The sequence below is a fragment of the Pseudochaenichthys georgianus genome, chromosome 10, assembly GCF_902827115.2.
Source record: "Pseudochaenichthys georgianus chromosome 10, fPseGeo1.2, whole genome shotgun sequence".
NCBI lineage: Eukaryota > Metazoa > Chordata > Actinopteri > Perciformes > Channichthyidae > Pseudochaenichthys > Pseudochaenichthys georgianus.
In genome coordinates, this window is record NC_047512.1 from 20,263,331 (window position 1) to 20,279,209 (window position 15,879).

The 15,879-nt window shown below is 39.1% G+C and overlaps 1 protein-coding gene across 1 annotated transcript; it reads right to left on the reverse strand.

Annotated features, from left to right (window-relative positions):
- Positions 1 to 859: 859 nt before the first annotated feature.
- Positions 860 to 14,094, reverse strand: hrh2a (histamine receptor H2a). Its single transcript, XM_071204635.1, has 5 exons — positions 14,009 to 14,094; positions 4,357 to 5,950; positions 4,031 to 4,202; positions 3,238 to 3,415; positions 860 to 2,408 (listed from the first exon to the last, which is right to left on the reverse strand). Exons 2-4 carry the CDS (start codon positions 5,360 to 5,362, stop codon positions 3,406 to 3,408), a joined length of 1,188 nt encoding a protein of 395 aa, XP_071060736.1. The 5' UTR covers positions 5,363 to 5,950; positions 14,009 to 14,094; the 3' UTR covers positions 860 to 2,408; positions 3,238 to 3,405.
- Between the last annotated feature and the right edge of the window lie 1,785 nt (positions 14,095 to 15,879).

Sequence of the window (15,879 nt, forward strand, 5' to 3'; positions counted from 1 at the left end):
GGTTTTCATGTACTTTGAGCTGTCAATGGTCAAGAGATGGAGATGGGTAGCAAGTGACCAGAATTACCAGGGGACACATCATGTTTATGAAGGAATAGAGGGACTCAAGGAGATAAAAGCATAATAAATGTCTTTCAGTTAGAGAGGACGGAGTGCAGATAAGACCAACTCTGCTTCCTAGCTATGAAAAACCCAACTAAGAAATATTTACTGCATCTGTTCGTCATTTTCTTCTTCTCTGAGTCAGATGTTTGAAAAGGCCCTTTTAAAGGGCAGTTAAATGATACAATGTTGTTATGATGTTAATAAAATACTCAGTACATGGAAAAAGTGGGTAATCATTCCTCCTCAAAAGTCCCTTCTTGCGCTGCTTCACTGTAAGAAATTGGGACGAGATCTAGTACTTATTCTTTGCAAAAATGCATTGTAACAATCAGCCATGTCTTAGAGGCTTCAACAGTCTGTACATCTACAGCCAAGGCAAGTGGGTATCTTCAAAAATAACAGTCTTTGTCCCTCTGTTAGGAATTATTGTTTGTGTTCTATGCTGAGCCGTGCTGTAACGATGCATCCTGATATGGTCATATTAACAAAAGCCTGAGAAAGGACATAATGGTATGTTTCTGATACGGGTAATAGATATATAAGTATGCAGCATTCGGGTGACGCTACAATTTGTTGTCTGGTAGCGTGATAGGTATTTGTAATATAGTGATACAAACATGATGGCACAATGGATCTTAGAGAGTGGAGACCCTAGTCAAGGCCTTATCTCATACTATCAACATCTTCACAAATGTAACATATTCATAGTTATTATTATAGATTCTTTATTAAATAGATACATTTAATTGGTTCTTCCTTGGCCCTTGCTACACTCTCACACAACGTTTTTTATGAAAATCAGCTACTACTTTTCCTCTTACCCTGCTGACAAACAACCATACAAACAATACAGGGGTACAGTAATAAAATGCATTCTTCATTCTGTAGTACAACACAGACTTATGTGGGTCAAAGTGAGAATGGTGGAGAATTGCATTGAAACATGTATCTAATCACATTTACTAAATGGCATTTTAAAATGGCAAGTTCTCCCTTGTACACTGCTGATTCCTTATGTCAACACTGCTTTCTGCTGCCACTACCTCCCTATATGATTAAGGTAAGTGTAGTACTGTATGAGAATAACCGAATGCAGGATTGATTGAAAGCTCTAATTAAAGGCAGAGCTGTTTCCACCAAATCTAACAGTATAAGTGCTTTACACAAGTGTTATCCTGACCTTGTGCTGTGTGTTTTGTCACTAACGTTTATAGTCTAATTGTACATGAAATAGAGCATTTCCTTGCAAACAGGAGGGAGGGGTAAGAGTAAAATCTGTTGAGCTAAATTGAAAGAATAGCCTTGGTGTTATAAATACCAAGTAAGTGTTTCCATGTGGTTTAATGGCTTGTAAAAATCCTTCTATCACTTGTATACAGCTGCTACCTGACATGCAGATGGATATTATTTGCACTTCTGTGTCAGTCCTCAAAGGAAATAGCTTGAAGTATGGAGAAGGTTAAATGTTAATGTGGCAATAGTTCGAGGCAATGTGTGCTGACAGCTGTGATGAATTGTTTCCAATGTTCTCGTATTACCACTCATACAGTGTTTTCTACATCATCCCACACGATAATCCCTATCCATACTTATCTACAGTCCATCTGTATTGCCTCCAAAATGGAAGCATATATTAGATTGTTTATTGAAGCTGCCCTTTATTGGTACAGTATGGTTGCAGTTTTGTATTTTTGAGTAACGGATAACGTCCAGTCCTCAATTACCTTTACAATATCATACGATACATACACTTGCAAGCGTTATGCCACTGACTGAGCAACAATAAAGACACATTCTGTATTCCAAAAGTAGACACGTAACATTAATTTGTATGCTACATACACATGTCGTATATTTCAACACATTTGACATGAAATGGTAAGTTTAATAATGGTCTATTTATCAACTATTTATCTTCCATTCTTTTGATTTTGGAAAACACCCATTTGTATTTCCAGGTTAAAGTTGTTATACTTTGTGTCTCCACTGGAGTGCACTCTTGAGTCGGCATAAATTATATAGTTCATACAATTAATGAGCAATAAGTTAATCAGCAGGTCTCAATCGGTCCTCCAGAGCTTCAATATTATCCAGAGTTAGTTTGAGTATATCATGTGTCACCCTGTGTGATGGCTGAGGTGGAAAGATTCCCTTAGCTCCATCCACGGAGGCGTCATCTTTGTTCGGTCCTGAACGAGTAGAGGCCGGCTGTGTGTGGAAATGTGTGCCTGCTGATGAGGTGTGGTGTACATGAGGTCCAATTTTCTCCAATTGTTGTTGTTGAATTGGTGGTGAAGTGGTTGCTGACAGGTAGAAGGGACACACAAATAAAGAGGATTCATCACCTTGGGTGTACAAAATGCAGGGATGAAAGAATCATTCAAACCACTGTGGTTAGTTTGGATTAGCTCCTACTCAGTTTTCTGCATCAACAATCGCAAACAAATCAATGCAGCACAGTAGTGTTTAGGAGGTAGGATGGGTGGTACAGGATACAGTAAGTTTTGTACCCATTTAAAAAAATTCTACGCAGTATATTCTGTAAACAACAATTTTATAGTTTTTCCAGCAGGTATAAAGTAAAATAAATAAAATAGCTTTTATTGTTAGTAAATGAAAGTTTGAAACAAATAGTTAAAGTAACAAACTGTAAAAGATGATTCACGATGCTAGTTACATTCAAGCCTCATTGGGTTTTTTAATTTTTTAGAAAAGGTCATGTACTGGTAGACTACACTTTCTATTTGCTTTGGAAAGTGTTAATGTTTCAGTTACAATGTATTGAACATTGAGTACAGCTTTTACCAGGCAGCCTTAGAATGTTTTGGTAATCTTGAAGAAAAAAATGACTTGCTTTAACTCTAGTTAAACTAGTACACACTTTACAAAGCAGCACATACAAAGAGCAAACCACTTAGTCACAAAGTGTGAACAAAGACATGTGAGCAGGATGTGAAACTGGATAATGTACCTCTGAGCTGAAAGCATATTTCTTGGCCTAATAAGCATAATGCCATATGGCCTGTTGCAGCGTGGACAACACTGCGAGGGTCTGTGTGTCACAGTTCATTTGTTCCGGGCATGACCTGCTCTGTGGGGGTTGTAGAGATGTCTGTGTCTATATTTACTTACGTCGTCAATTACCAGAGCTTCTACTGCAGTACTGAAGGCTTCCAAATAGAAAGACTGTAAATCTCTGTCTATCTTTTTGACTGTCTGTTGCTCTTCCTCTTATGGCGGATGGATCTGGCTCTTGGTTGCAACCGCAGTATGAACACAGCACACCTCACCAGCACAGGCTCAGCATGACCTGCGCTCATAGAGTGAAAGATTAGAGGAGTGTTTGTGTGACTTATTCAGATTATTTGTGTTTGAAAGTAAGACAAACCAGTGAAATTACACACTAAGACATACATACTTGATGTACTCCCCCCCCCCCCCTGGTGTAACAGGTCAATTTTCATTGATTTTTAGTCATTGAGTTTTATGTTACAATTTCACTGCATCATGTCAGATTCTTTTCATTTTACGTTTGAGTCATGACGCATCAGATTAATTTAGTTGAACTGTGGATGGGCGAAATTACAATATGACAATTTATCATCTTTCAATGGGATCATATCGTGAGTAAATCATATATCAAGATATCATGATTCATAATTTCAAAAGCAAACACTAATTTAAGGTACCTAAAAGTGAAATGTGAAATATTGTGAGGGAAGATCCTCCCAAGATTAAAGTTCAAATTTCTCTTACATTTATAATTAAATTCAAACAGGATTAAACAAAAAACCTTTTAGTGGTTAATTCATTTAGACTATTTATTAAAAGGCCAGACAAAGTGCTATACTTGAGATATGTAATATATCAGGATACCAGATTTTGTCCATGTAGCCCAGCCCCAAGCTAAATAATAATAAAGTACCTTTCATTCCCATTGACATCTGTGGCTGCAGTGCCATTTGTAAGTTGAATAGTAGCTGTGGCTGTCCCACTGTTCATTTCTTGAAGCATTAAGCTGGGCTCTGTTAGACTGGCCCTGCAGGTGGTTGGGTTGTGGTCGCACAGCAGTGTCACCTCTGTAAGATGTTCTCTGGCTGAGAGGGGGAGAGAGAACGGAATACTAAAAATTGAGAACATATAATGGATTCTATGTGTCCTCAGGAATTAACGTCCACCCAACGACTGTTAAACTGAAGAACTTTAAAGTGTAGATTTGATAGGCAAACTAAAACATTTCTTATGCTTTACCTGCTGTTAAAGTGGGAGACGCTTGCCGGCTCCTCCACCCAATGTAGGTGGGGCATCTACATCTCAGTAGATGGTTGTATGCTGACCTGAAGTCCCTGTTGAGGGCTCCATACAGGATCGGGTTGAGGGCTGAGTTGGCATAACCCAGCCACAACACAATTGGAAATGCTGCTACTGTGCTTGGGTCCGGGTGCTCCTTTAGGCCCAACACTGTGAACAGGATGAAATATGGCAGCCAGCACACCACAAAAGCCCCTATCACTGCGGCCAGGGTCACCGTGGCTTTGTGCTCCCGCAGAGCCACCGCTGTTACACTGGAGACCACAGTGGTAGTGGTGGAAGGATTGTTACCGCAGTTGTAGCTCGTGATGCAGGTGGGTCGGGCACTGATGATGCGTTTGGCCTGTGCCCGTGCAATGCGAAGTATTCGGAGGTAGGTCCAGCACATAGCCACCAGAGGCAGGTAGAAGGTGAGAAGAGAGTCAGTCAGCACGTAGGGTCTGTTCAGCTCAAAACGACATTTTCTCTCTGGAGCCCAAGGCCCTTGGTTCTGCACCGTGCCATTAACAGTGTTCCAACCCATGTGGATGGGCAAGAAGGACACAGCCACAGACACTGTCCAAACACCGGCCATGGCCAAAGCAACTCTCCATGGCAACACCAGTGAGGTGTATCTCAGAGGCATGGTCACTGCCAGGTAGCGGTCCACACTGATGGCCAGGAGGGTGAGGATGGAGGCGGTGCACAGCATCACATCCATGGAGATGTAGAAGTTGCAGAAGATGGGGCCGAGCGGCCAGTCGTTGGTGAGCTGGTGGAGGGCGGAGAAGGGGAGCACCAAGAGGCCGAGCAGCAAGTCTGTCACAGCCAGCGACACGATGAAGCAGTTTGTGAGGCAGCGGAGGCGTCGGGAGGCGCAGACCGCCACGCACACCAGCACATTACCACCGACCGTCAGGATGATGAGGAGGGTCAGGGTGACACCCAGCACCACTTGTGACAACATTATCGCTGGTGCTTCACTGGAGACAATCTGATGACGTCACCGCTGGAGCTTTATGTGAACCATTGCCACTTTTTTTGTTTGCTAGTTATACGCTTGAAAAGAGGTTGTGACATTTACATTATCAGCCTTAGTCTTACATTTAATGTCGTCACATTAAACACTTGCACAGGGTCTTTTAGGTGCTTCCATTTATTAAGGCGCATGCAGTCTAACCTCAATGTTTCCATTGTCCAATGTAATCCCTCCGTCGCCCAAAATGTCCTTTGCCTTAGCTGTTCATTTACTTGACTGTTTGCTATTCTTGCTGAGCTTAAAATATATATTTGTAACTTTGCTGTGACTCAACCACACCAGTAACCCCATTCACACTTGGTACAATATCCCTAAAAAGTCTTGCTAGAAGTTCTTTAAACAACTTTGATCTTTTGAAAAAAGCTGCAACTGACTGAAAGTCCCAAATCTGCAGAATGCCTTGCTGGTTTAATGCCTGTGATGGCTGTTAAATAGCTTTCTGTCTGTGTGGCTGATTCTTGTTGGTCCATGGCATCACGTTGGCTTCATCACCGTCTTCTTTGGCTGTAGTGACACCTAGCGGACAGAGATGATAAATACAGTTATTGATCAGCACAGGATTTCCTGCAGTCTCAGATGTTGCACAGCCCTGCTTATATACAAATGAATTATTTACGTATAGTTGATTTATTACATTCCCTTTGATAGATTATTCAACCCTAATTTGCACAACTATTCAAGTAACCACCATAACCAAACCAACTATGGAGACATTACTCTTTTGACTAAATATTTGGACAGTGTATTTTATCAGTGCATTTTATCGGCCTAGGATTACATCCATGTGCTATCATGGCCTCTGAGCTATTTTTTCCATCTATGGAGTAATATGGTAAACGTTGGAACACACCAATGCAAAGTATTTAAAGTATTTTTGGATACAGACAGGAACTTTCATGAGAAAGGAAAATAATGATAACTCAACTACAAAACAAAAGTCATATAAATCACACAAGTCACTGAGTTGGCACTAGTTTATAGGAGGTGATGCAAAAATAATGAATAAGTAGCCGATGAAGACTGTCCTGCAGTGTCTACATAAACATCTGTTTAAACTCTACATTTTTGTGTCCAAACAATTTTTTCATTTTCTGATATGTTTCCAATTATCTGTGATTAATTTAAAAGATTTATCTCCAGACTAAGAAAGACTATCTAACTTTGGCCTATCAGTGCACTGACAACTCAGGCTTAATTTGTAGCACCAAGAAACATTGTTTTTTTGTAAAAGTCCGACAGTTCCCTTACACAAACACAACCTAACCAACCCTAACCATCAAAACTAAACATCTTATCCCAACATTAACTTAATTTAAACAACTATTCTAAACTTCTCACAGTCTGTTAAAGTAGTGTCAACTGGCCAAAATATGTATACTGTGCAGAAACACACTACTTTATGGTATAGTACTGAAATTGGTCCTTAAAAGGGCAGAAATATTTCATTTTTATTTGTCCCGCTCATGGTACGCAAAACCAAATGTACAATAATTGCCAACAAAACATGACTCTACCAAAAAACCATTGAGCGAAAAGGAGCAGGGAGAAGAATAAAATCTTATGTGACCTGCCCCTTTCTAAAAAAAACAAAATAAATACAAATAGATAGTCTGCCCTTCATAATAAAAAAAATCTTCACAGCCAAACATAACAGTATCTTAGAATCAGCTTTATGAATTATTCATACTGCCCTTTTCTGTAATATTGACAATGGCTTTATGTTGCTCATGTACGTGTTGCCCCACACTTCTATACAATACATGAAAAATGGCAAAATAAGTGAACAGTACAACATCCTCAATGCCTTGTAATCTAGCAAATACTTTGCCTTGTTTAGAACAGAAATATTCCTAGACACTTTCGTTTTAACATGTGCTATGTGTAATTTCCATGTCAGGTTATCATCCAGCGTCACACCTAAGAATCTAAATTCAGAAACCCTTTCAATAAAAACTCCATCAATGGACAGTGAACTTTTTTCATCTTTGTTTCTATATATGCAAAAACCATAAACTTCGTTTTATTCAAATTTAGGGTTAACTTATTTTCATCAAACCATCTTTTAAGTTTGACCATTTCATGTCCAATACACTTTGCTAAAATGTTTAAATCATCTCCTGAACAAAATAAATTGGTGTTGTCTGCAAACAACACAAATTGCAATAATGTTGACGTTTCACATTATGTCATTGATGTAAAAAATAAAAAGTTTAGGCCCTAAAACCGAGCCCTGCGGGACTCCACATTCTATGTTCATACACTCCGATGTACTACCAGCAAATTCTACATATTGTTGTCTGTTATCTAAATAACTTTTTAACCAATCTAGAACTACTCCTCTCACTCCGTATCTATGTAATTTCGAAATTAATAGGTAATGGTCTATGGTGTCAAATGCCTTTTTTAAGTCAATAAATACACCTATTGTGTATTTCTTTCTTTCTATAGCTGTTGTAATTTCTTCTGTTATTTTCATTAAAGCTAAAGCTGTAGATCGATTTTTCCTAAATCCATACTGACTCTCACTCAATAACAAATTTCTTTCAATAAAATTATCACATTTTTGGACAAACTATTTCTCAAGGACCTTTGAAAATTGTGAAAGCAAGGACACTGGTCTGTAGTTTGTAAATTGGCTTTAGTCCCCTGTTTTAAAAAGTGGGATAACTTTAGCTATTTTCATGCTATCTGGAAAAATACCTGGCTGAAATGAAAGATTAAAGATGTAGCTTAGCGGTTTAATTATACAGTCAATAGTCGTTTTCACTATTGTCATGTCAATCCCATCACTATCAGTCGAAGTCTTATTTTTGCATTTGTCTACAATGGATCTAATTTCAATTTCATTTATCTCTCCCAGAAACATTGACTGCAACACTTTACTTCCCCCAATTCCACCATCCTCTTTTTGCCCATCGTGTTGTTTTGGAATAGTCTTTGCAAGATTAGGTCCGACATTTACAAAAAAATATACAGTATAAGCACACACACAAAAAAGATGGCTGATTTTAGTATGTTTATTTCTAATTCAAAATGTAAGCCTCAAGCATTGCATGCACTGTTTGATGAGTAAGGGATTCAATATGCTGTGTCCTATTAACAGTTAATTCCGAGACAATTATTATTATGTATCATTATAAGGACCCTGTGCTTTAACAAAGGAGACATATCACTGTCAAATGTTATGGTATTATGTTCACGTTCAGTTGTTTCACTGCCACCAAAAGTAAAGCTGCCATTTTAGAAGTGCAGCTCATGGGAATTCCAATCTATCTCTAATAAAACCATGAACCAACACAGTAGTTTGTTTAGCTAAGGCCAATATGTGCAACTCTGTGTAAACAGTAGCATTCTGCTGCAGCTCAGATAATACAAAGTCTGGCTGTGATTTCAATGTTATCAGATCTGATGTTGCTGCAGAAATGTCTTGAAGGTTTGCACTGACTGATGAGAGCAGCTCTGTCAAATGATCAGAGCAAATGTAATGATGTGAATAAAGTATATGCAGTGGCCAAATAATGGCCATTCATATGTTTTTAATGCAATGACATTTAAACATAATTACTGCTAGTTTGTTGAGCAAATACTTCTCATGTACCTTTGACAAAAAAAAGAATTTTCTTTCTAACTTAGACCTTGTAAAGAGTGTTATTTGTCCTTTGCAAACATACTCATTTATTAAATGGGGACAAGAGTTTTTAATGTGTGCCTGGCAGAATGAGGGTGACTACTTGAGTGTGTGTGTAGTGTGTAGTACATGGGTTTTGCGTCAGAGGGTGGTGGGTAATGTTTGCTCGTCTATTTTCCAACACTGTAATGGATACTGGGACATTTGCCAGACTTAGAGCAGAGCTGCTCACTTATCACCTCAAAGAGAGAGAGACCAATACAGAGAGGTGGAATTGCTGGCTTCACATGAAGACGAGAATAAAGAGCATTAGACTATGGGGAAAAAAACACAGAAGAAAGGTTTTAATTACATTTTGGGCTGCATAAAACCATCTAATCTCTAATCTTTGAACTCTTCTAATCTTCACTTCTTTGTTCCATGGATACATTTCTGTCACCGACTGGCGGCTTTGAACTTCATACAGAGCAAACACTGATAACACGGCTCCTAATGTATCAAGTGCTGCTCTCAAATGCACATGACATCTCCTCCGCTATATCTGACAGAGCCACAGACTGACTGACTGAGACCAAACATTTCAACTTTTTTAATCAACAACATCTGTCTCTCACACTGTCAATCACTGTCCTGCTTTGTCTAACAAAAGCACCCACAGAAGTTCACAGTAGAATTGTTTTTTGGATTCGCTCCAACAATGGCCGCTGAGGAATGTCCACATATGGACATGTATTGCAGTCACTAGAAGTTTCTGAATAACCTCGTCTCAACCCTGGGACATAATGTATAAGACGGTGTGTATGTGTGTATTCACTCAGGCCTTCTGGTTGTCTGCCCTCAGTCAAATGCATTACTTATTTTTCCCATGTAACAGTGCATGTGTGTGAGTGCAGCTATAATCCTTTCCTGTTTATTTTTGCATAAACATTTGTGTTTTAATAAAACCATATTAATATACAATCCTGCCCACTCATTTATCAAGAATCACATGTAAGCACAAGTTTTTGATTCTTATTTAATACTGGGAAAATTCTTACATGCATTTTCACTTTATCAAATCACTGTGCAGACTGTGGTTTCAGTACAAAGTCACAGTGGAAGTCATTCACCTTAATGTTGAAGTATGATACCTTTATATAGTAAATAAAGCATTGTTCATTTAGACAGTGCGCTACTTTATTACTGACATCTGTTTTCTTTCAAAAACTTCTCATTAGTTCTCCCTAATGGAAAAAGACAGTGAGTGTTACCACATCTGTTTATATCTTTGCAGACACACATGCACACACACTCGCATGTAGGCGTACATGCACACACTAATACTAACACATAACATGCATCTTAATAATGGGTTTTCAGGACTGTAATGGATTGTAATGACTGCTGAGTGCTGTGTCTTTCACAGGATGTAAAGGCTGCTCTACTTTAAAAGGTTTTCTGCAGGAGAATGCCGTTTCTTGTTTTCAAGAAATGACAAAATGTTGCAGCTGTGTTTGTGGTCTTGAGGACAATGCTTTGAGAGATCATCCTGGGACAGGTCGATCTTTGTGTAATACCCAACAGTTAGTGGACGTAACAGATATGAAATATTAAGTGATTAACTTGAACGAGATCCTTAATCGCTTTCTCTCCCCTTCTCCTCTCTTCCAGCACAAAAACGATGCAGATGAGCCGGATAGGCTTCATCCTGCCCCATCAAGACCTGCCATTACTCAGTAAGTGGTCTGATGAAAAGAGCCCAATTTGGGTATTGAGATGAAAGGCAGGCAGAGAAGAAGTTGGAACAGGGGCTCTTTACCAGACACGATCTGAGCTCGGAGATGAGTAATGAGGTTATTTACTTCTCAGCTGGGAGTCGCTTTCTGATTTGCGACATTCTCCAAATACCAAGTGTTCAATCTGTGACCTTTTTTCTTACCAGCCAGATGTGTCTTTTTTAGAAGTAAACATAAGGAAAATCTGCTCTTTTTCAAGCCAATTATTAACTAAAGTAATCAAATGTTTTGTCAGGAATGCACAGACGTGTTTGAATTTGTTTACGCAATCAATACACTGATTAGTTATGCACCTCTTACATCCAATATTGTTATAAGCTCTGAATCATTAGCAGGGTAAGAAATTAACTTTTTTAATGATGTTGCTGCAGACTAATTGCACATACAGGAAATAATTTGTAATTCATTCACATCATTAAAACTCCATCACAGCTTGTCTGCCACCTAATCTTGGTAGGAGTCATGGCAGTGTCTTAAGATGACTCACTGAACCAAACCGCTTGCCTCGTCTCTGCAAGGCTGCTGACATGTGGAGAGTGTGGTCTCAGCAGTGTTGCATGACACCATGCACTTCTAATAACATGATATTTTTGGTGGTTGGTTGAAAAGCAAAGTCAAAAGGTTTTAGAAGTATTCTATATTTTAAAAAGCAAGGAATTGAATATGATTTCCTTAAGTAAGACTGCTAATAGGTACATTAATCCATTCATTAACTTGTGAAGACTCTGATACTGAAGAGGCCTACAGATGTCGAAAGCAACTTTTCCCCCTGCATTCAGCACCCGTCAGAGCAACATAATGCAATTAGACATCTGAAGCCTTCATTTATCCTTATACAATTCAATTGAGCAAAAATACTTGGCTCACTCACTTCCTCTGCGTGTGCAAACAAATGTATAGCTGTCTGTATTTCTCTGAACGTGTGTCTGGGTCTGTCTTTGTGTTTGTCCTTGACAGAGACACCCAGAGAGAGAGGGGAAGTGGTGTGGGATGGTGTGTTGCCTGGTAACCGGTGTGTGTCCTGACCAGTGGAGGGACGCTGCGGATTCTTGACGAAGCGTGAAAGAGGAACACGGCGCGCGACAGACGTGAGGGCAGACAGGTAGACACACAGGGGGGGGGGGGCAGACACATGAAATATGCATAGATACTAACAGCATGCATTGCTAATGAGTTCAGGTCACATGGGATGATGGATTGCATTCAAAGTCAGAGTTGTCCTGCACCTCTGTTATGACTACATTACAGCTACCGTATTATACGAATTATACTAAATGTTCATTGCAAGTCGAAGCATTGTATACGGACCGTATACAATGCTTCGACTTGCAATGAACATTTCGACATTATTGTAGAAAAACACAAACTCTCACAGGTCCAGCATCAACCTGTTATATCTTAAAGCGCCATTTTCTACTAGCATCTAAGCAGTGAACTTAATGGCTGCCTATGTCTCCCTGACCCAGTCATGACACTAAACCACATCCCCTCTCTCCCCTGTGGGCGGCTTCAGCTGATACCCGCATTGCACTTGACTTCCTTGTTCTCTTCGGTTTACCCTCCCTCCCAGTTTGATCTATATAAGTCATAATGTGCAACCATTTTTATTAAATAGAAGCCGCTATTCATAATAGAGACTCAACATAGTTCATTAAAGGCTTTCTTGTTTTAAATATCAAATGTCAACTTATTGAATTGACTTCAGCAGCAGGCAAAGCAAAATAAGGAACATACTGAAGGTGATTCACATTAGTTATGAACATATAAAATAAATAGCACTAATTAGAAAAATGCATGATTCATCAACACAAAGGTCTTCCAATACGGATGTCACAGTACTGGGAGATTTTTTTCAGTCATCTCCCTGGAGTGCAAAGCAGGAAAACCATCACAAAAAATATTTTCAGGGATCCTTTAAATAGACGACAGTACAATTACTGTAGATGACATTCCTTGGAAGTTCATTATGTTCCATTTCCATCAGATTTCCCCATTATTCCAATAGATAGGGAATATTATTACTATGTTCAGTCTGTGAGCCATCCAGAGAGGTCCTAGCATTATGAACATTCATATCTGTTCATTTGCAATACTGATCTATCCATTGTGCTTACATACAAGGAAATGAGCAAGGACAATGTAAGAATCAGCTCTTCTTCACATTTCGGGTCAGAATATGTGCTTTCTTGCTATCTTTCTTTCTTTTTTGTTCACATCTAGTATAATTATCTTTCTGTTTTATATATATATATATATATATATATATATATATATATATATATCTTCTAATATGGAAATTCACACTGTATTGGTTTGAGAATATGAAACTGGAAAGATGAAGCTCAAATGTAGAACCTCAAAGTATGTCATGCAGCAGCAACAAGTATAAGATACACACACACACACACACACACACACACACACACACACACACACACACACACACACACACACACACACACACACACACACACACACACACACACACACACACACACACACACACACACACACACACACACACACACACACACACACACACACACACACACACACACACACACACACACACACACACACACACACACCGCACGTAGCATAATCTTACTTCCTCATTTGAAGTACTGATTAAATGACCCCTTTGTATATTTGTCATTGTGCATAGTTCTCATGCTCAAACCAGGATTGCCTCAGTTTAACTCTCAACATCCACTTGCATTCAAATGTAATCTATAACAAAATGACAAAGGCAAAGGAAACTGCAACTGAGCTGACAAACATTCAGAGCACGAACCAATGTAGTGAGTCTGTTCAAGACAGACGTTGGATGCCACTAACCACACACAATCTGCTTCTCTATTTTCATCTTGTTCATTCTTTATTTTATTTTGAACTTCCTTTTCAGTTTTTGCATGAACGTTAACACTGAGAAACATGAAGGTCAAGTGATAGAATGAAACATCATTTATTTCAGTGTGAAGGGTTTCTCAAATATTTGATACATTTAGTGCATTCATTATTCTTGTTTGACATCTAAGATGCAAACCAGCAAATCAATGCATACTTACACCACACACCTGCGCATGCGTTGCTTTCACACACAAGTCCTTCACATTTGATGAAATATAAAACAATGTTCAACAATAATAAAGTAGGAATTGATCAACTCACCTCCAAGCTGCTTTTCTGTTTCTGAGAAGACTGCCCTCACTACTGTGCTCTGCTCCCTGAGAGACGAGAGAGCCACAGTCTCGCTAGTCAAGTCTGTGCGTAATAAGTGTATGTGAGTGTGTGTGGGAAATAGAGGAGGGAGAGAAGCAAGGGAGCACCAAAGACTCACACACTCTCTCTTTCTCTTTCACTCTCTCTGCGGCTCCATCTATTATTGTTCTTTATCTCTTTAGGGTAATTTGCTTTTTAAATCTTTATAATAGCTCTTCTATTCTCTTATCATGCCTTCGAAGATGTGTGCCAGTTGATGTGATAAAGCAGCTGCAAACTGGAGACCTGGCTCTATTACCTGAATAATCCAAGCACCTGTTGAATTCAGCCTGAATGGATTGGCCAGCTTTTTAGTCCAGTTCGTAATGGGAAGAGACACGACAAGACATGGTGTTCATGCATCCATTACATTAGCTTTTATCCAAAGCGACTTACAATTACCAATTACAGGGACATTCTCCCTGGAGTAACTAAGGGCTAAGTGCCTTACTCAAGGGCACACTAGTGGTGGTGTTCCAGGTGGGATTTGAACTCACAACCTTCCAATCTTCAGCCCACCCCACTATCCATTAGATCCACCACTACCCCATCTGTTTTGGGCTTTAATTCTTTATTTGTCTCAGAAAATACCACTTCTCTCTAAACTTCAAACTGTTAAATAATATAGGGTTGCTTTTATGCTTCATTGATAGATGGCTTAAGGGAAAATCTATGAGAACTGGCACCAGTTGCAGTAGCCTGATGTCAATGACCCGATAGGTCACACATAGTTCTAAATCAATCTCTTTATTTCTGGTGCAGCCTTTTACTGAGCCTTCTCAGTATCTATTTTTCATGTGCTTTGGCCCCCGGTGTGGCTTATCTATCATTTCCAATGTCTATTCATCTTCTGGGCTGCAGACTAACATTCATAATTTATTATCACATCGCTTTTCATGACTTTTATGTGATGTTTCCCACCTTTTCCTTATCTCTCTCATCTCCGTCTGTCTATGGAACTGTCTCAGTTCCCGTGGTTTTGTTCATAGCTGGTGCTGAATCAAATCTTTCTATGTCTCTTTTTGTACCTTTTATTTATTCCTCTCTCTGTTTCTATTCCTTCATGTATAGAATGGTCTGGTTATCAGCCTGTTGCATTGGTTACTTTTGTATTCCACTCACCTCAACGCTCCGCCTTTATTTCTCCTTGTGTCGCAGTAACAAGGCTCCAGTTTTGTTCCACTACACAGAACTATGCGATAACATATCTTTCTTTATCATTTAAAAAAAATGTCTTCTTTGTTTTTCTCCTTCTTTGTTCGTCTACATGCCGTCTTTCTCTCACTCTTCCTTTCACACAAATCATATACTGTAACTTGTTTTGAAGGTGTCAAATCTTAACAGGTACATACTTGTTAATGTTATAAGCTCACCTTTCTTTCACTTTGTAATCCTTAGTGTGTTGACAAGCTCTATCTCCGCTCAGGTTTCCATAACAACACAACCTCTGATGTGTCTGAGCTGGTCGAGGATACCTGAATCCTATACTCCTTCATATAGGTGGATGGTGTCATAAAACAGTATGTGATGTATTTTTTTAATCAACACCATGGTTGGGTGTTGCTTTGCTTTGATGTCGTTGGGCCTCCAGACTTCCCATACAAGGCTGTGTAAGGAAATTATAAGTATATTTAAACTGATATTGTGGCAGTTGGCATTGATACCTCAAATTCCATTAGCTTTGTATACATCTTTATTAACGGGAAGTGAAGTCACATATCTAAGTCTAGGTCAACAGTGTGTTTGTAATATCCCATATCTTGATCTGATAAGATGAAGTA

What these genes read in the sequence shown, in the direction of transcription:
- hrh2a (XM_071204635.1), bottom strand. Translation starts at nt 5,362, where the DNA reads ATGTTGTCACAAGTGGTGCTGGGTGTCACCCTGACCCTCCTCATCATC. An exon ending in GTCTCCCACTTTAACAGCAG is followed by an intron (nt 4,203 to 4,356) that starts GTAAAGCATAAG and finishes TCCCCCTCTCAG; the next exon opens with CCAGAGAACATCTTACAGAG.